This window comes from Bos indicus, chromosome 11 (assembly GCF_029378745.1).
Source record: "Bos indicus isolate NIAB-ARS_2022 breed Sahiwal x Tharparkar chromosome 11, NIAB-ARS_B.indTharparkar_mat_pri_1.0, whole genome shotgun sequence".
NCBI classification, from domain to species: Eukaryota; Metazoa; Chordata; class Mammalia; order Artiodactyla; family Bovidae; genus Bos; species Bos indicus.
The window spans coordinates 65,614,362-65,636,153 of record NC_091770.1 but is presented as its reverse complement, the minus strand read 5'-3'; the positions used below and the strand labels follow the sequence as shown (position 1 = coordinate 65,636,153).

General features: G+C 36.7%; 1 protein-coding gene across 5 annotated transcripts; it reads right to left on the bottom strand.

The window, feature by feature from the left end:
• Nucleotides 1-1,817: 1,817 nt before the first annotated feature.
• Nucleotides 1,818-15,496, bottom strand: ETAA1 (ETAA1 activator of ATR kinase). 5 transcript variants are annotated; one of them, XR_011569320.1, is made up of 8 exons: nt 15,132-15,496; nt 13,855-13,983; nt 13,518-13,594; nt 9,636-9,748; nt 7,344-9,385; nt 4,243-4,419; nt 4,122-4,152; nt 1,818-2,281 (listed from the first exon to the last, which is right to left on the bottom strand). XR_011569320.1 is itself a non-coding variant. In XM_019970410.2 (6 exons), the coding sequence occupies exons 1-6, from the start codon at nt 15,352-15,354 to the stop codon at nt 2,166-2,168; spliced, it is 2,700 nt and encodes an 899-aa protein (XP_019825969.2). In that variant the 5' UTR covers nt 15,355-15,495; the 3' UTR covers nt 1,818-2,165. The 5 variants fall into 5 exon arrangements, 3 of the variants coding, with proteins under 3 accessions (XP_019825969.2, XP_019825970.2, XP_019825971.2); XR_011569319.1 differs by having other exon boundaries at nt 4,122-4,419; XM_019970410.2 differs by lacking the exons at nt 4,122-4,152; nt 4,243-4,419 and having other exon boundaries at nt 15,132-15,495.
• Between the last annotated feature and the right edge of the window lie 6,296 nt (nt 15,497-21,792).

Genomic DNA, 21,792 nt, shown 5'->3' with positions numbered 1-21,792 from the left:
AGTGGGTAGCCTTTCCCTTCTCTAGGGATCTTCCCAAACCAGGGATCAAATCCAGGTCTCCTGCATTGCAGGTGGATTCTTTACCAGCTGACCCACAAGAAGTAAGGAGGGTAGGGTACAAGTGTCAAAGAAACGGAAACTTACTGGGCTGTTTTCACAACTGGACAGAATAGGCTAAAGGCATTCTAGATAAATCAAGTGGTGGGCGGGAGAAGCTTAAATAAACAAAAGCAGAGATAGATACCAAAGGATAGTAAGAACACAGTTAAGTTATTTTAGAAAAAGATAAGGGTGTTCTTTGGAAGGAATGATGCTAAAGCTGAAACTCCAGGACTTTGGCCACCTCACGCGAAGGGCTGACTCATTGGAAAAGACTCTGATGCTGGGAGGGATTGGGGGCAGGAGGAGAAGGGGATGACAGAGGATGAGATGGCTGGATGGCGTCACCGACTCGATGGACGTGAGTTTGAGTGAACTCCGGGAGTTGGTGACAGACAGGGAGGCCTGGCGTGCTACGATTCATGGGGTCGCAAAGGGTCGGACATGACTGAGCGACTGAAGATTCTCAGCTCTTCATTCTCTTCCATACAACAATTACCTGTATTTATGTTCTTTCTAATAAGAGCCTTAGACAAAAATTACACATTACCTAGAATGTGCTATATTGCTATTGCTAAGTCACTTCAGTCGTGTCCGACTCTGTGCGACCCCATAGACGGCAGCCCACCAGGCTTCCCCGTCCCTGGGATTCTCCAGGCAAGAACACTGGAGTGGGTTGCCATTTCCTTCTCCAATGCATGAAAGTGAAAAGTGAAAGTGAAGTGGCTCAGTCGTGTCTGATCCTCAGCGACCCCATGGACTGCAGCCTTCCAAGCTCCTCCATCCATGGGATTTTCCAGGCAAGAGTACTGGAGTGGGGTGCCATTGCCTCCTCCGAGAATGTGTTATATATGAAAATACAATTTTAAAAATGAAGTATCTCTGTATAGGTCAAAATAATGGTGAACACCCTCATAGGTATGTCACATCTATAACTTTCGTCACATCTCCTAAAGCCATTTGGGATAAACAAAGCATTCTTACCACCCTTATGCCCTCATCTTAGAGTCTTTTTACTTCTGGCTTAGAAAATCTCAGACAAAAACAGATAATAGAGAAGAATAAGCAAAGTCAGTGAATTAATCAAGGGAAAATTACATAGTTACAGGAAAATTGAAGAGATTCTTTTTATATCCTGATTCTTTAATATAAGAAACAATCAGCATTATTATGAAAGTCTCTTAATGTATTTTACTTTTAATTTTATACTACAATTAATGCTCCCACAAACAAGTTATTTTATGTAGTAATTAATACTCTGAAGCAAATGATACCATTTGACTAGGTATTCATTAGAATGAAATAAACCTTTCTAATCCAAGCACGAACTTGCCTGTGACTTTCAGAATAAGTATTCATCTCTCACCTATACAATGAAATTAGACCAGATGATCTCTAAAGTTTCTGATAGTTCTAAATGTTAATGACGCTACACTACTTATATAGCCAATCCACATTCTTTTTTCTAAAGTTCTTAAATCAGGATCTTCCCTAAAAATGGTGTGAAGTTTCCAAAATGCATTACATTTTAGAAAATTTTAAATTCACATCTATTACAGACTAGGAATTGAAAAGAGTAATTTCTTACAAATAAAGTGAAGTCCTTTATTTCCTACCATCCATGTTCCTAAGAATATGAAAGTATTAATTAAATTTCAGAAATGTATAAAAACTTTAAGGAACAGTTACTGAAAATAACAACAAAAAATTCTATTAACTTAGTAGGTTGAAGTTTTGTATTTGGAAAACAATTAACAATAAAAAATTAAGGAGTTTTGGGATGACCCTCTGTAATCACAGTATTTAAAAATAAAACTTTCCTCTGCATAATTCTACTACCTAACTGCTAACTTTACTGAACTTCCAAAACTTACATGCAATTAACTTCAATATACATCTCCAAGGAAAAGTTTCATCGACCACATAAACACTGATTTATTAAATATAGCAGAAGTCCACGCTTTATAACAGCATTAAATTTCTCATGGAGAAATCAAGAAAAACATTTCCTATCATAGATAGTTATCAACTGTCTTTATCTCCCAAGTAACATTTCATTAAATAAATCATCTGCCTTTCTTTACAGATGATGCCTGTGCTTTGGCCATTCTTCTAATCAGCGCTGCTTGTCTTTTTCTCTGAATTTCTTCCGGAGAACACTTTCTATTTTTCTCTTCTTCTTCTAAAAATGAAACCAAATATAGATATTAGTTTTAAAGACTATAAAATCATTCTGAATGAGTTTTAATTTTTACTTTTTCATTACCCAGATCTGCCACACTGGTTTTGTTATTGGGCTTCCCTGTGACTCAGATGGTAAAGAATGTCTTTGGTTTTGTTACTCAACCATGTTGTTGCTGTTTAACTGTTCTGTTAAGTCCTGTGGGACTCTTGTGACCCCATGGACTGTAGCCTGTCAGGCGCTGTCTATGGGGTTTATCAGGCAAGAATACTGGAGTGGGTTGCTATTTACTTCTCCAGGGGATCTTCCTGACCCAGGGACTGAACCTGCATCTCATGTCTCTAGCATTGGCAGGAGGATTCTTTACAACCTAGCCATCAAGGGGGCCCATCCTAAACTATTAAGTATAAGACTACAAATGCAGATACAGTACACGGCTCCAGGCCAAAATGAAATCAAGAACTGATCAATCTCTTTGATGTACTCTTCTCACAGGGTGATAAAATTGATTAAAAACTATATTTTGACTACCCAGCAAATAATTCTTATGAACAATGACACCTAATTTATATAACCAATAAATGAATATATTTTAAAAACAAACTGGAATTTTAAATGTTACATAGATTTTAATAGAAATGTACTCAAAATAAAATGAATCATATATTAATAATACTTCAAATATATATTTTTACTATAACTGATGTTAATATTCCTACGCCTACATTTTTTCCTCTATAGATCTCAGAGATTTTCATTTCAGCTGTTTAAGAAAAATATTTTGCAGTAATAGAGTGAAACCTATCATGTCAATAAACATAAAATTCACTGTCAAATACTGTATTTTTAGATGGAGGATATATTTTCTATAAACATTGGAAAATTATTTCAAGGAGCAGGATGTCTGCATAAAATTTTCAGTATGAAATCTTTTTAAAAAATATGAAGCATTCTGATATTTTTTTATGCAACATACCTTAGTATATACTTCAGATAAACATACTATGAAATGAACAACGTGTCTTAAATTTAACACAACCAATTCTGCCTCTACCAAAATTCTGAGTTCTAATAAAATGAATTTAATTCCACAGTTAAGCCAAATCACTGAGCTAAAATATTAGATTATTTATGTAATGCTACTAAGAATTAGACTTCAAAATTTTAGCCAACATTTTTTCATTTAATGTTCTAAAATCAAGACCATCATCCAAATACATATTTAAGTGACTGTGTATTGGTGAAACTGTATATGTTGTAAAATTTACCCTTTAAAGAATAAGAATCAGTAGTACTGTTAACAAGAGAAATAATATCTACAGTGACATCTACAGAGATTCAGAATATAGTTGTTATAAGACATTTCTCTTGTTAACCAACGTAGATATTTACCCAAAATATATCATCACTCTCTCCTTCTGTCCCCAGTATAATCAGAAATGGGAGAGGGTGCTCAGAGTAAGAGATATATATCTCAAATTCCCCAGGTGATTCTGTTGCCTTTTACTTTCTAAATCAATTATCTTATAGACTACAGCTATTTTTTCTTATAGAAAGATACAACATACTTTTAAATTAGCTTGACTAATTTATTATTTTAGTCTGAAAGCTGAGAAACACAAGAAACTCAGAACACACACACAATTTACATTCAGTTGACTGTAAATTTAGAAGGAAAATAGGTTAATAATCCCTGGCAGAATAGAACATAGCTCCCTAAAACTGGCACCTCAGTTGGTTATGTGGTATTCTACAAATTAATTTCAAAAGATACAATAAAGTCACATAGGGAAAATTTGATTTTGGAAGAGCCATTCATTTCTTCGATAAAAATACATACCAAGGGCTCCAACTACTGGCGAGGAACAAAACAAAAATGGCTCTTTCAAATCTTAATCCTGAAGCAGGGGTGAAAAACTTTTTTTTTTCAGTTGCTGTTTAGTCACTAAGCCGAGTCTGATTCTAGCAACCCTGTGGACTGTAATCTTCCAGGCTCCTCTGTCAATGGGATTTCCCAGGCAAGAATACTGGAACGTGTTGCCATTTCCTTCTTCAGGGAATCTTCCCAACTCAGGGATCCAACCTGTGTCTCCTGCATTGGCAGGCAGATTCTTTATCACTGAGCCACCAGGGAAGTCCTTTTTTTCAGTAAAAGACCCAAAAATATGTTAACTTTTAAGAGGCATAGGATTTCCTGTGGCAACTATTCAGCTCTGTCACGGCAGCATGAAAACAGCCATGGGCAACACATATAAACAAATGATGTGGCTATGTTTAAATAAAAGTTTGTTTATGGACAATGAAACATGAATTCCACATAGTTTTCAAAAGGTATTAAGTATTATTATTCTTTTCATTTTTTTCAACCATCTAAAAAGTGAAAATCACCTTAATATGGTGGCTGTACAAAAAACAGGTTATATAGGCTGGATTTGGACAGGCCACAATTAGCCAAATCTAACTTAAAACAATGAGGTAGTTAGAAGTATCCCCCACCCCGCCCACCCTGCCAAAGGTATTTGCTGCAGAGCAGCTTGCTACACCAAAGTAAAAGGAAATGGCAATAATAGAAAATGTCAACAAGGTTAATATTAATTAGAATATTAGGTACTATCAATAAACTTAACAGAAAAACTGTAAAGTAAACTGAAAGAGTCTGTCCATAAAAAACAATGCTGATAAAATAGTAGACAGGAGTTTCGGAGAAACTCACATATTCCAGAGAGACTTAGTCTTTAATGGACTTACAAGTATAATTAAGTTAATTCACACTGGAAGAATGACTCACTTAACTGTACTTAAATATAAACAAATATCTGAAACTACTATCAATTGACAACAATTTTAAAGTTTCAAAATATCTAGTTTGGGTGATAACGTAGCGTATTCATTGTCAGTATTGATAAAAGTAATAAATTGATGTAATTAGGGGTAAGATTTAAAGATCTCCATCAACATTTAAAATATTGTGAATCTTGTATCAATTTTCAAACAGATACAATCTCATGAGCATGTGCAAATTTATGTAGAATATTCACTGGCACACTGGACTGCTTATAATGCAAAAAACTGCAATCAAACTAAACCTCCATCAATAGAGAAACAGATAAATTATGGTATCATCCATACAACTACATACTATGTAGAGATTCAAAGGACTAAAGCAAATCTCTATCTACTATCAGGAAAAAGACAGTTACAATATATTAAGTGAAAGCAAAATCAAGCTGTCAAATAGTCTTTGCTATATAATTACAACTATTTAAATAAATGTATAGGTACACACACACCATCCTTCACCCCTACGTTTTTATACTTGCAGAAAATGCTATTAACAGGGGCTTTCCCTGAAAAATCATTAGAAAAAAGGAGAAATAGAGGACTTACCTTTTTATGTCAAATTAACTTATACTTTTTACTTTTAAACAATAACCTATTACTGTTGCAAATTTTTTTAAAGTGAGGGATCACTTAACAGGAAAGTTGTAGTGATAATGCCAACAAAAGCATCATTTAGAATCTAAACAGAAAATCTACTATTAAAAGAAACTAAAAACTCCATTACCATATCAACATTGATCTACATAATAGGCAAAATTCCTAATGTTAGCCTCAAGTGAGGGAGACTGATGTAAAAAGTCAATATTTACAAGCCAGCATAGTAAATGGTGTAAAACAAGTTAGCACGGGCTACTGGCATAACTGAGACAGTGAATCAAAATCATTCTGAGTAGTTAGAAACACAATGTGTTTAAGAGATAAATGGAAACCAGCTAGCAGATCTGGTGTATGCATGTGGGGATACAGGTTTCTGTTGAAGAGCACTGGGCATTAAGAAACACACACAGTTATGCCAGAAATATTCCTTTTAAAAAATTATTACAGTATCAGTGAATGACAGACTTTTCAGATTATATTGTATAATGTTCACTCAAATATTTATTAAACATCTTCTAAATGGCAGCTGCTATGGTAGCCTAGATTCACTGATGAGAGAGATGGTAATCAATATCTGATTGCAAACTGTGACAAAAAAAATTAAGGAAATAAAAGAGAGATGACTGAAAATAACAGGAAAGCATTTATAGACCGTTGAAGGCAGTAGTGTTAGCTGAGAATAGCAAAGTTCCTGAACTAGAGAAGAACCTATTCTGTTTGAGGAACTCAAATACAGCTGGGGTAGCTGAAATCTGGTAGGTAAGGCAAGGAAAAAAGAGAACAGGCAGGTTATAGAGACAGTCCAGGCTTGCACATCAGGGTGTAAATTAAGATTTTATTTGAAATACGATGAGTGGTGCCTGAAGCTTGTCTTCAAGCAGAGGAATGCCAAATATGTCTACTTGCTTTTTATTTTTTTAACCTTGTTTTAAAAGATGAGTTTGCTGTTTGGAGACTAGAAATGAGAGGGAACAGGTAGAAGAACTGCAGCAGTCCAGTCAGGCAATGTTGCCTTGCATAAGGGTGGTACAGCAGAGAGTGAGAAAAATGGACCATTTTGAGATACATTTTTTGAAGTAAAAACAATGGAACTTGAGAGATAGAAAGGAAAATTGGGGGAAAAGAAAAACTGGAAAGAATCAAAGATCACAAGATGTACTAAATAACAACTCTAACCATAATAGCTAACAGTTTTATATCAGATAGTATTCTAGCAAAGGCATTTAAGTAGAATGCTCTAAACCTTCACATATTGTTCTGCTAAAAATAGACAATTACTCAAATTTTAAAACAGTGAGGTATTTCAGTGAACACAAGGACTCTCAGACAGTAATACATAGATGTATAAGTAAAATTTTCTAGGAAATAATTCAGAAAAGACTCAACACATACTTACTGATTGGCAACTATAATAGTCACTGTATTATATGTTGGCCAAGAATTCAATGCAGTCTTTTAAAAACACAAACCACCCAGTGTTTGTATATTCCAGCATCATTATTTGTAAGAATCACTTTAAGACTTCTAGTTAAAGCAGAATAGTCTTTAACATATATGTTATGAAAATTCAATACAACAAAGAACTAGTCTGGCTATTTTTCAAAGAACACTGTTTCATACATACCTTTTGAAGGTTGTTTCAAAGGTTCAGAAAATTTCACCAAAGGCTGCTGTTGAACAGCCTTCCCAGGTAACGGGTTGACAGTTTTATTCTTCTCCAAACCCTGTGCTATTTTGGTATCAGAAATACTTCCTGTTACGGAACTGTTATTAAATGGGGAAAGCATCGGACAATTTTTCATCTTTGTAAACACGTACTCAGACAATCTAACTGCTCTGTTAAGGTCACTCTGAGCTTTACCTCTTGTGGTGCTCTTGGATAGATGTAGGGTACTCAATCTGTTCTTAGAAGCAGCAATTTCTGTACTCATATGATGTGAACCCACATTCAAACTTGAACTTCCTGTAAGAACTGACTTAGAACTATTCACTTGTTTTGGTACATCAGGGTTGTTGCAAGAGACATGCAGATTACTGATCTGACAGTCTGAGTTCTTAGAGTATATACTCAAATTTGTCGTGGCACCTAAAAATCCTGGAGAATTTCCATACATTTCCCCTCTCTCCATCTTCACTGATTTATTTATTTGTAAGCTATTTGCCAATGAAGATGTCTGTGCTGAAATGCTGTTCAGATTCAGGTGCTTTGACTGCATCAACTGACTTCCTTGTTTAGGTGTAGTAAACACGTTTTTGGCTCCATGTTTAGAACTATTATTGATCTCAAGTACACTTTCTGATGTCTTGCTGTCAACTCTAATATTTTGCTCCTGAGTTAGTCTTTCAATATCATCACATGCCTGGTATAATATATCATCATCTACGTCATCTGCTTCCCAGCTATTCTCTAACTGATGACATGCTTTAACAATTTCATTGGTAAATGATGGATCATTCCAATCATCAAAGAAAGAACCTAACTTTGATCCATTAGTCTGATCTGGGTTACAAACACTGGTTGTACTGCCCAAAGTTGCTGAGCCGAAAGGCTTGACATTAGCAGGCACCTTCAAAGACTGATTAAAAATGGACTTATTAGAACATCCTGGTTTCAAAGCAGATTTCTTTTCAGAAGCATTTACTTTACAATTAAATTTAGTATGAGTATCTTCATTTACTTTTGTCAGATTAGATGCAACTGCACAGTCTTGAATTTTGTCTTGATTAACAACTATATTAAAAGATTTCTCCAATTTCATTTTATTTCCAATGGTTGATAATTTATTTGGTTTATCATTTGGCTTTGGTGAAAATCTGTATTTTTCAGCATCTGTTAATTCATTGTTCCATGTATTTGAAGGAAGACCTTGTAAAATTTTTGAATCTCTTAACTTGACATCTACACTTTTATTCATTCCTGACTTACTTTTAGCCTCTTTACTGTTAAAGGAACACATTTCCTTTTGATCAGCAATTTGGATTGTTTTAGGAGCAGGGAACAGCTCAGACGTTTCAATATTCTGCATAACAAAAGGTTCATTACTTAGTAAGTTTTCCCAATCATCCTCAAAATCACTGGTAGTAAAAGTATCAATGTGCTTATTAAAAGTTCCTGGTTCCTTAGTACAGAAAGTTACATATGATTTTGTCATTCCAGGATTATCGACTTGATGAGAAAGTGATCCTAGGGTTTTACTTGGCAGATTTTCAGTGACCACAGATTCATTAGTAATGATTTTCTCCTCTTTCAAAGTGTTTTTCTTTCCAAAGGTAGTATTACTGGTTTTCAAGAAAGAATCTGACAAATCTTGGCTTAATTGTCCACTACATTTCTGAGTAGAACCATCAAACATGGCAATAAAGGCTGCTTCAGCATTTTGGTCAAATGGCTTCTGACTGCTGGTCTGATCATTTACCACAGATATCTTGGTGTTTTCTTTCACTGGCTTCTTTAGTAGAGCCTTATCTATTTCAGGAACTGTATCACACAGCAACTGCATCTGTACATTATCTCTGCAATTAAGTGAAGTCTCTGCTTCTGAAATCATCTGGATAAGATCATGATTTCTCTTGTCTTGCTCTTGAATCACATCCAGCTCTTCCATATTTTTATCAAATTGCTTAGCTAATTTCATAAGTTCTTCCTCTTGATTTTGTGATTTTAACCTATTAAACAAATATTTCAAAAATTATGTAGATATTCTAAAAGTCATAAATACTCAACCGTTATTTAACATGTTTTAATATTAAAACTCACAAATTTTAACATATCCTGACATAAATAAGTTCAAAACTTTACATGTCAAAGTTAAGGATAATAATTTATAACCATTTTGACATACACACAAAGCCCAAACAAAATACTAAAAATATTCACTTCACTGAATGTCAGAAAAACTGAGAAGTTTAAACTTACTTTGTGCAGCTGAGTTTTGTTCTTGATTTTCCTTTTGCTACACTAGGAGTGCAAGGAATGGCAGTGTCACCAATCCACACGCCCAGCATGGAGTCTGTTGTTGGTTTCTCATCCTTTGGTAGAAGGGCAAAAAAAAAAAAAAAGAGAGATGTGAAAGTACAAAAACAACTAACCAAACAAAAACCCACTTTAATTATGTAGAATTATTTTCTTAAAGGAATAAATTCTGGTAAAGTGACAGCAATTAAACAAACTTCAAAACAATGAAAAGCTGGAGGATGGTAATAACAAGTTGCAAGAAGTGATCTACTTGCTTTAGGGAATGAAAACACTCAGAATTGGGATTTCCATATTTTCAAAAAACTTTTAAGTTTTTAAGAATTTAATTAGAAATGCACGTTAGTTGCTCAGTCATGTCTGACTCTTTGCGACCCCATGGACTGTAGCCTGCCAGACTCCTCTGTCAATGGAATTTTCCAGGCAAAAACACTGGAGTATATAGCCATTCCCTTCTCCAGGGGACCTTCCTGACCCAGGGATCGAACCCAGGTCTCCTGCATTGATTGCGGGCAGATTCTTTACCATCTGAGCCACTGTGGAAGCCACTGCAGAATAGAAATACATATTCAATAATAAAAGTACATATTTTTATCAAAAGAAAACTGATCAATTTATTTCAGTTGTCCTAAGATATTGATAAAAATAAACATTAGTACTAGAAATAAACTGTGCAGCAGGAATTATCAGAATTAGGAATAAAAAAATAAACAGGGAGTTCTTTCTGTATTACCTGAATCTCCAAATTTTCCCTATTGCCATTATAACATTTATCTAAGTTGGACAATCCATGTTGACGTGAATTGACAACACTTAGATAGAACTAAGAAAATTTAGCATTAAGTCAGGACCAAGTTAGAGATAATGGCAAGATTAGAACTGATGCTGTGAATGAGGTAGCGAGAAGAACAAAATTAAGTAGACAAAGTGGGTAAAGAAGTTTTAAGTAGTATTAAGGCTAGAAAAAAGCCATTTTAGTCCTACATGTTTCTTTTATACCTTTTAGTCACTTGATCATGCACAAAATTAAGAGAATGAATTTATTATTAGTTACAAACCAAACCAACAAAATAAACAAGTTAATAATTTTCTACTCTATTTTTATAGTACCTGGAATGAATATAAACAAGCAACTGTCACACAAAATAATCTAATCACTAGATTACAGATTACTTGAAGGCAAGGACAGTTTCTATGATAACTCAGCATCTAGCAAAATGCTGAGCATAAAGATGTCAGTTCATGTTTATACACTAGAAAGTTAGGTGATAAGTTGCCTACAACTTGGTACTTCAAAATCATCAATCAATCAAAAAGTAGTTTCCTTAGATGTCCAATTGAATCTAGCAGTTTTCAGCTTTGCAAATACTCAAGAAAAGCAATAATTTTGATATTTTAGACTCAATACATAGCTTCCCTTTTGTTTCAACAATCTTGAATTTGGGAAGATAACATTCTTAATGATTTAATTACAAATTTTTTTTTTGGTCCATTTACCAAGTAGTTTTAAATTCACTCCATTTTTAGAGAATAAAAGTATAATAACTTTATATATCCAGTTATATAAATACATGGGTCCTATATATGGTTTTTATATTATTGTAAATGTTACATTTTTTAAAATTCCTCATTAATAATTACATAGTACAATCCAGGTGCTGTAAAATGTATCTAAGCACATTAGTTCATTTAATTCTAGAGTATACTGTGCAGAGTTGTATAAAAATGATGGAAAAATATATACCATCTTCAAACAAACAATACTGTATGAAAAGTATCCCGAAGAAAGTAAAATGACTGATCAACTAAAATAAAAATGCAAATTTAAAAAAATGTCATCTCTGGAACTATTGCTGTTTGTTGTTTAGTCCCCGAGTCGTGTCCAGCTCTTTGTGACCCCATGGACTGTAGCCCACCTGGCTCCCCTGTCCATGGGATTTCCCAGGCAAGGAAACTGAAGTTGCCATCTCCTACCCCACAGGATATTCCCAACCCAGGGATTGAATCCACGTCTCCTGAATTGGCAGGTGGATTCTTTACCACTGAGCCACCAGGAAAGCCCCATCAATTAAAAGTACAAATTTTAAAATATATCTCTGGAACTATTAAGGTGATTTAAATAATTATTTGAGGAGGGTAACTCATCTATGCCATTCTGGAACATGACAAGTTCCTAAACAGACCTTGATATTACCAAAGATTTATACGCTTTAAAAGTGCTCACTTGAAAGGGGTATTACGTAAAAACAACTAATTTAACTGTATTTTTTCTTATACACAAGTTATCACTTGCATAATACTGCCATTTATGTGAGCAATTATTTCCAGCCTACTTAAGTAAAGAGTTCAATAATTTACTTACCTTTTTTTTATCACTATTTAGGCTGGCCAGTCCAAACACATTTTATTATGCTTCTTTCGTGTAAAATCAACAATTTAATGAAGATCTATTGTTAATTTATGTAGCAAGTAATATATGGCATAAATGCTATTTAACTAATGAACTCTATGTAAAATGTATTTCTATGACATGCCAAAGATGGAAAGGAAGAGCTAGTAGCAACAGAGCTCTTTTGACTGTGCTAGTTGTAATTTTGGATGTTTTATAGCCACTAAGAAAAACTTTATTTCCTGTCTCCTCCACCAGGATGATGGTGATCCTTGTACCCACAGTTTGGGCCAACGCCATGTATTGTTTATGGTCAACATACAGTCACTATCTGAGGCCACATCAAGGAAAATATCATACTTCCTGTGAAGACACTAAATAAAAATTGGATGTTTTCTGGATTTAAATGTTGCTAAATAAGAAAAAACAGAAAAAGGTCCAGAGCAGAGAGTGACTTACTCAAGCATCACAAGAGCTGAAATGAAGAAGAAACTTTTGAACACAGTTCTTTTGCAGCAAATAATTTAACTATCATACTTAATTTTAATATACCTCGTATTTGTAGTAGTCTTTACTTTACAATTTTTATCTAATTCAATCATCACAATAATATAAGAAAGAGAGCAAGACAAGTAAGAATTCTATTTTAGTAACTAAATGAACTAAAGTTCAGATAGTTTAAGTGACTTCTTGTATGTGTGTGTATGCTCAGTCAAGTCCAACTTTTTGAGACCTCATGGACAATAGCCACCAGACTCCTATGTCTGTCGAATTTCCAAGGCAAAAATACAGGAGGGGGTTGCCATTTTCCACCCCAGAGGATCTTCCTGACCCAGGGACTGAACCCATGTCTCCTGCGTCTCTTGCATTGGCAAACAGATTCTTTACCGCTGTGCCACCTGGCAAGTCAAGTGACTTGCTTAGGGGTTGCCACAGAAGGCTTAGTACTAAACCCAAATCCAGTTTTTTTCCACTCTAATGTTTCCTGACGATATTTTAAGTTCACAAGTATTAAGAAAGGCAGTTTCAACTGGGAAAACACTACTACAGACAGTTAAAATAATAATAATAATAAAAAAAGATTTTGAAGTTTAAATTTTTATTGTCTGATTCTATTCTTTTAGTAACCTGAAAAATAATAACCATGTATTATTAAATAACATTAAAAACAAAATAAAAACAAGGCTCTCGTTAAAAATCATCTCTAAAAAATAAAACATATGCTTAGAAAAATATGTTTCCAACTTTACATTATGTTCCTTTTTTCAAAACATGCATTTCAGAGGTAGAAAAGGTAAAAGTAATCTGTGCTGCTCTGTTTTTGGAGAAGAGAATTGAATAAGACAAAATATTTTTCACATAAATGAACTACAAACAAAACTTACTGCCATTTGTTTCACTGTTCTAAAATACACTATAAAATTACCTATATTTACCTGAGGAGCAATACGATTAACAATATGTGAGATCTCATCACTATCTGTGGTGTAAAGCTGCTTTTTTCTTCCTTTATCTAAAGAAACAAAGAAATTCATATAAATTATAAACAAAAATTTCTAAAAATATCAGTCACTTCTTATAGAAAACAATTAGCATGACTTAAATCACTAAGCTCTCTGACATCATATGCCTATCACAGCAACAAAATCACTTAAGATTTTGGAAAAACATCTGCTGTATAAAAGTTCCTGATGTGAATACCTGACTGAAATTCTAAGGTTAAATCCTAATCATCAAATATTCACCCAGATAAAACTATTAATGACAAATTACCTAATTGTTTTGTCATTGGAGAATTCTGATCCCAAAAGATATCATTCTGTCCATCTGGATCATTAGGAGAACTGAAGGTAGATGACAATAAATCCATTTGCAGCATTCTCTTTGGTGTCTCATATCTTTCTATACAAAATAAGATGAAAATGACTATTATTGCATTCTAAAGGATTACTTTACTTCATAACACACTAATGTTAAATACCTCAGCTAAATTACTTTTTATGTTCCAATTATAAAATTTTCTCCCAGTGATGACTATATTACTTTATCCACAACTGAAACGTTTGTTTCACATAAAAATCCCAGTAGTACTTTACAAACTTGACATTGTAAATAATAATTACTTTAAGACAATCTAATAGCTCTATACATGGACAATACTAGATAAGCTAGCCACTCCACTGGAACTCGGAGGCTTTTGGAACCACCTGTAATTTACAAACACATTTCAAAAATGAAAAATATTTCAACAGCAACTTCAGAAATAGTCTGTGTTTAGCCTCCTTTGGGCAACCCTACCCAATTTACACTAATTATTTCAAAAAACTATAGTGAGCCATTTCTTAGTTACGTTCTGTCAAATACCACTTTTTGTTTATTCTGCAATTGTTTTGTGAAAGTTAACTACAAACAAGGTAAAAAGCTCTATTTTAATAACATGCTCTAGGAAACAGCTCTTAAAGAGTTTCAATTCCTATCAGGATTCATCAGAAATCTTTTTAAAAAAAATGAAACACCTAAAAGTGATCAGAATGATATACTTGGAGGCCCATAGTTTCCTACTTTGAGGAACTTTATACAAAGGAACTTCATACAAAGGAACTTCCGGTTTATTCGTAAGGTAAAACATCACCGAGATCTTGAGAATACAGGTAACTGTATTTCATATGGCCTCTTCACTAAAATCTGGTCAGGGCAAACAGTTTAAGGTGAAATAACCCCTCTAGGCATAACCTGAAGGCTTTAAAAGGTATTATTTCTCATCGCTATGCCACTGCAGATGCCTGGAGAAGCAGCCTAGAAATTAGCGCTCCTCCCTGAGGTAAACCCCACAACTTATTCCTGTGGCAGGGGCGATAAGTGGTGGTCAAGCCTAACCGGGCAGTGCTCATACTCGGGGATGAAAGTCGTGGGGGAATATTTTCTGGTTAATTTTGAACTCTTGAGGGAGAAGCCCAGGGAAAGAAAACACGATTTCAGACTCCACCCCCACCCGGGGCTCTAAAACTGAGGCGCTGAGGCCCAGGGAGGCCCCGCTGCCCATGTCTCACCCTCGGTATTACTTTTACTGCACGAAGCGGCTACTGGAGGCTGTTCTTGCTGCGGCAAGGGCCGGGGAGGCCTCTCTCCTGGCCCTTGGGGCCCCGAGCCGCGGGCCGCCCTCAGCCGCCTCTTTCCCGATTCGAACACCAAACTGCCTTCTTCAGTCGCCATCGCTTTGCGCGGCGTTTGCTTCAGGCCAGAGCTGTCCCCATGTTTCCTTCGCCGACTCATGGCCCACGACCCCCTCCACTGGCAGCGTTTCCTTTCACATTTTGCAACGGGAGCAGTAGAGCAATGGAACTAAAAGCGGGACGGCAAGCCAACGACCGCCACCATTTTGATCGGAGGGACCCTCGTAAGAGGAGGGCGCTGATTGGCTGCGTCGGGACGAGGGGCGGGGCGACCAGGGTGCCTGCGCAGCCCGCGTCCGTGCCTGCGCAGCCCGCGTCCGTGTCTGCTCTGTTTGCTCGGATTCGTCCGCATTGGAAATGATTTAAGGGGTGTTGGTCTGGCTACAGAGGCTCAGAGCTAGAGCATGCGAGGTGGAAAGAATCCTCTGGCACTTTTTTATTGGGTTTACAACTAGAATAACACATTACTCGGGTTCAGATTATTGTGGGTTTTAATTTTTGGAAAAAGAGGAAGTACAGGAATCTGAAGGAAGACAAAACTTCTTCCATAGATGATATGTGCATAGAAAATCAAAACACGTAGGAAAAGTTATTAAATTCATAAATTAACAAAGTTGCTGATACAAAGTCAATATTCGAGGATCAATTGTGTTTCAATGGGTTAGTAATAAAAGTTAACATTGACGTTTTAAAGAAAGATGATTCAGAGCATACAAGATATCAGTTAATTAGGAATAAATTTAACCAGATGGTAACCCTCCTACAGAGAGAATTATGAGATATTAAAAAAAATTGAAGACCTAAATAAATGGAGAAATATTGCATTCATAGATTGCAAGACTCAATATTGGTAGATATTTTTTTCTTGAAAGTCACTCAGTGGTGTCCAACTCTTTGGGACTCTGGACTGGGGCCTGCCAGGCCACTCTGTCCATGGAATTCTGGTGTGGGTAGCTGTTCCCTTCCCCAGGGAATCTTCCCAACCTAGGGATCCAACACAGGTCTCCTGCATTGCAGATGGATTCTGTTACCAGCTGAGCCACCAGGGAAGCCCAGGTATACTGAAGTGGATAGCCTATCCCTTCTCCAGCTGAACTTTCTGACCCAGGAATTGAACTGGGGTCTCCTGCATTGCAGGCGGATTCTTTACCAGCTGAGCTACAAGAGAGATTCCCTCAAATCTAGTGCTATTTGATTATATATTGAATTGTAAAAGGTAAAATAGCATTCTATAATATATATTGTCTTCATTACATAAAGTGAATTTTAAATTGAACAAAAAAGGTCACCAACTGTAAAGAAAATAATTAAAAATATGGCTACATTAAATTCATAACTTGAGGACTTCTGCCTAACCAAAGACAACATTAAAGACAATGAAAAGCAAGTCACAGATTGGGAGAAGATTTTACAATATGCAAAATTAAGGGCTCATATATAAAACATACCAAGAACAGATATAAATCTCTAAGGAAATGATTGACCACCATTAAGAAAAGTGGGTCAGATATTTTAGGAGACTCTGCAAAAGAAAATCAAAATGTTTGACAAACTTGTATAAAGGTACTCAACCTTATTTGTAATGAGGAAGATGAAAATTACAACAAGGATATGATACTCTTCTCAGGAGGAGGGCGCAGCAACCCACTTCAGTATTCTTGCCTGGAGAATCTCCATGGATAGAGGAGCTTGGTGGGCTACAGTCCTTGGGGTCACAAAGAGTTGGACACCACTAAAGCTACTGAGCATGCATGCACATGATACTCGTCTACACCCATCAGAATGGCTAAAATTAAGGACTGACAATAGAGGTAACAAGGAAGTAAAACTGATGAGACCATAGCCACTACCTTGATTGCATCATGCGAGAAAATGGACAGCCAGAGGCCCCAGCCAATGGAAACTGTCACAGCACTGCTGGTAATGACATAACTTGGTTTGCTGCTGCTGCTGCTAAGTCGCTTCAGTCGTGTCTGACTCTGTGCGACCCCATAGACGTCTGGCAGCCCACCAAGCTCCCCGGTCCCTGGGATTCTCCGGGCAAGAACACTGGAGTGGGTTGCCATTTCCTTCTCCAGTGCATGAAAGGGAAAAGTGAAAGTGAAGTCTCTCAGTTGTGTCCGACTCTCAGCAACCCCATGGACTGCAGCCTACCAGGCTCCTCCATCCATGGAATTTTCCAGGCAAGAGTACTGGAGTAGGGTGCCATTGCCTTCTCCAAAACAGTTTTTGATCTAGCAATCCCACTCCACATACTTGTGTATCCAGATATATTTTATAAGAATGCTTTTAGCAATTAAATTCAAAATTACCCTAAGCTGGAAGCCAACCAAATACCCTTCAACAGTAGAGTGGGTAAATATATTGAGCTATATTTACTCAACAGAATGCTGCATAGTAATGAAAATGAAAAACTATAGCTCCTTGTAACAAGAAAAACTTATCTTATAAACTTCAGCAAAAGAAGCCATATTCCCCACTCCATCCTCCCCAAGAATAATATGTAACTCCATTCACATAAATTCCAACAGGCAAAATTAAACCATATTGTATAGAGATGTAAGCTTAAATGATAAAATTATAAAGAACAATCAAGGAAGTGATGACCATAATAGTCAGAATAATGTTACTTTGGGGAGGAGAGAAGGGCAGTGATTAGAAGCCAAGATGGAAGGAGAGTATCTGATGGTTTTGTTCATTGTCTTATTCTAGTTGTTGATTTTGTGATAATTCATTGAGTTGAACATGTCATTTTATGTACTTTTCTGAGTCATATTTATCAATAAAAATATTTTAAAATTTTAATGTAAGGCAAAAAAATCTTTATTTCCACTGAAGAAATGGTTTATATTTCTTTTTTGTAATTTACTATTTTTGTTCTTCAGTTTGGCTGACAGGAATCCTAGAACTAAATCTGAGGTACTATCAATTATGTAAAACATTGTGGCGAAATAGTTCTTTCCTTTTTCCTCACTACTTTACTTTCTACTAATATTTCTGTTGCCATTTTTGCAAGAGAAGAGGGAACAGAGAACAGTCACATTCCAGGTCTTGTCCTAGGTCTGGAGCAAGTTCCTGGGATGGGCCAGTAAGTGAGCGTCCTTGACTTGGAGCAGGAAAGAATTCAAGAGCCGAAGTATTAATAAAGTGACAGCAGGTTTATTTAGAGTTACACATTTCACTGGCAGAAACCAGACCATCTCAGCTAGGTAATTTCATAGGTTAATGGGAGGAATATGCTATTTGGGGTAAGAGGAGAGATTTCCAGGAATTGGGCCACCACTCACTTTTGGCCTTTTACGGTCAGCCTAGGAACTGTCACGGCACTTGTCATGGCACTGGTGTCCTTTAGCTTGCCCATGCATTACAATGAGCCTGTAATGAGGTTCAAGATCAATAGGAAGTCAGATCTTTCACCATCTTGGGCCTAATCAGTTTTTGTAGTATTCTATACCATTCTTTTTTTGCATTTCTTTTCCATGGAGATGGTCTTGATCCCTGTCTCCTGTACAATGTCACGAACCTCAGTCCATAGTTCATCAGGCACTCTATCTATCAGATCTAGGCCCTTAAATCTATTTCTCACTTCCACTGTATAATCATAAGGGATTTGATTTAGGTCATACCTGAATGGTCTAGTGGTGTTCCCTACTTTCTTCAATTTCAGTCTGAATTTGGCAATAAGGAGCTCATGATCTGAGCCACAGTCAGCTCCCGGTCTTGTTTTTGCTGACTGTATAGAGCTTCTCCATCTTTGGCTGCAAAGAATACAATCAATCTGATTTCGGTGTTGACCATCTGATGATGTCCACGTGTAGAGTCTTCTCTTGTGTTGTTGGAAGAGGGTGTTTGCTATGACCAGTACGTTCTCTTGGCAAAACTCTATTAGCCTCTGCCCTGCTTCATTCCATATTCCAAGGCCAACTTTGCCTGTTACTCCAGGTGTTTCTTGACTTCCTACTTTTGCATTCCAGTCCCCTATAATGAAAAGGACATCTTTTTTGGATGTTAGTTCTAAAAGGTCTTGTACTTCTTCATAGAACTGTTCAACTTCAGCTTCTTCAGCGTAAGGTTACTGGTTGGGGCATAGACTTGGATTACTGTGATATTGAATGGTTTGCCTTGGAAACGAACAGAGATCATTCTGTCATTTTTGAGATTGCATCCAAGTACTGCATTTCAGACTCTTTTGTTGACCATGATGGCTACTCCATTTCTTCTGAGGGATTCCTGCCCGCAGTAGTAGATATAATGGTCATCTGAGTTAAATTCACCCATTCCAGTTCACTTTAGTTCGCTGATTCCTAGAATGTCGATGTTAACTCTTGCCATCTCCTGTTTGATCACTTCCAATTTGCCTTGATTCATGGACCTGACATTCCAGGTTCCTATGCAATATTGCTCTTTACAGCATCGGACCTTGCTTCTATCACCAGTCACATCCACAGCTGGGTATTGTTTTGCTTTGGCTCCATCCCTTCATTCTTTCTGGAGTTATTTCAAATAATAAATTATTTTTTTAATATAAAAAAGCAAAATGGCTGTCTGGGGAGGCGTTACAAATAGCTGTGAAAAGAAGAGAAGTGAAAAGCAAAGGAGAAAAGGAAAGATTTAAGCATCTGAATGCAGAGTTCCAAAGAACAGCAAGGAGAGATAAGAAAGCCTTCCTCAGCAATCAATGCAAAGAAATAGAGGAAAACAACAGAATGGGAAAGACTAGAGCTCTCTTCAAGAAAATTAGAGATACCAAGGGAACATTTCATGCAAAGATGGGCTCAATAAAGGACAGAAATGGTATGGACCTAACAGAAGCAGAAGCTATTAAGAAGAGGTGGCAAGAATACACAGAAGAACTGTACAAAAAAGATCTTCATGACCCAGATAATCATGATGGTGTGATCACTGACCTAGAGCCAGACATCCTGGAATGTGAAGTCAAGTGGGCCTTAGAAAGCATCACTATGAACAAAGCTAGTGGAGGTGATGGAATTCCAGTGGAGCTATTTCAAATCCTGAAAGATGATGCTGTGAAAGCACTGCACTCAATATGCCAGCAAATTTGGAAAACTCAGCAGTGGCCACAGGACTGGAAAAGGTCAGTTTTCATTCCAATCCCAAAGAAAGGCAATGCCAAAGAATGCTCAAACTACCGCACAGTTGCACTCATCTCACACGCTAGTAAAGTAATGCTCAAAATTCTCCAAGCCAGGCTTCAGCAATATGTGAACCATGAACTTCCTGATGTTCAAACTGGTTTTAGAAAAGGCAGAGGAACCAGAGACCAAATTGCCAACATCTGCTGGATCATGGAAAAAGCAAGAGAGTTCCAGAAAAACATCTATTTCTGCTTTATTGACTATGCCAAAGCCTTTGACTGTGTGGATCACAATAAACTGTGGAAAATTCTGAAAGAGATGGGAACACCAGACCACCTCTTGAGAAATTTGTATGCAGGTCAGGAAGCAACAGTTAGAACTGGACATGGAACAACAGACTGGTTCCAGATAGGAAAAGGAGTACATCAAGGCTCCTTGTATATTGTCACCCTGCTTATTTAACTTCTATGCAGAGTACATCATGAGAAATGCTGGGCTGGAAGAGGCACAAGCTGGAATCAAGATTGTCGGGAGAAATGTCAATAACCTCAAATATGCAGATGACACAACCCTTATGGCAGAAAGTGAAGAGGAACTAAAAAGCCTCTTGATGAAGGTGAAAGAAGAGAGTGAAAAAGTTGGCTTAAAACTCAACATTCAGAAAAAGAAGATCATGGCATCTGGTCCTATCACTTCATGGGAAATAGATGGGGAGACAGTGGAAACAGTGTCAGACTTTATTTTTGGGGGCTCCAAAATCACTGCAGATGGTGACTGCAGCCATGAAATTAAAAGATGCTTACTCCTTGGAAGGAAAGTTATGACCAACCTAGATAGCATATTGAAAAGCAGAGACATTACTTTGCCAACAAAGGTTCGTCTAGTCAAGGCTATGGTTTTTCCAGTGGTCATGTATGGATGTGAGAGTTGTACTGTGAAGAAAGCTGAGTGCCGAAGAATCGATGCTTTTGCACTGTGGTGTTGGAGAAGACCCTTGAGAGTCCCTTGGACTGCAAGGAGATCCAACCAGTCCATTCTGAAGGAGATCAGCCCTGGGATTTCTTTGGAAGGAATGATGCTAAAGCTGAAACTCCAATACTTTGGCCACCTCATGCGAAGAGTTGACTCATTGGAAAAGACTCTGATGCTGGGAGGGATTGGAGGCAGGAGGAGAAGGGGACGACAGAGGATGAGATGGCTGGATGGCATCACCGAATTGATGGACGTGAGTCTGGGTGAACTCCGGGAGTTGGTGATGGACAGGGAGGCCTGGCATGATGTGATTCATGGGGTCGCAAAGAGTTGGACACGACTGAGTGACTGAACTGAACTGAACAAATGCCATTTTTTTGCCACAGTTCTGCCCTGCTCCCTTCCTTCCTGTCTCACCACAATTATTTGTAATCTACATATTTTAAAACCATTATTTAGTTTTATATTAT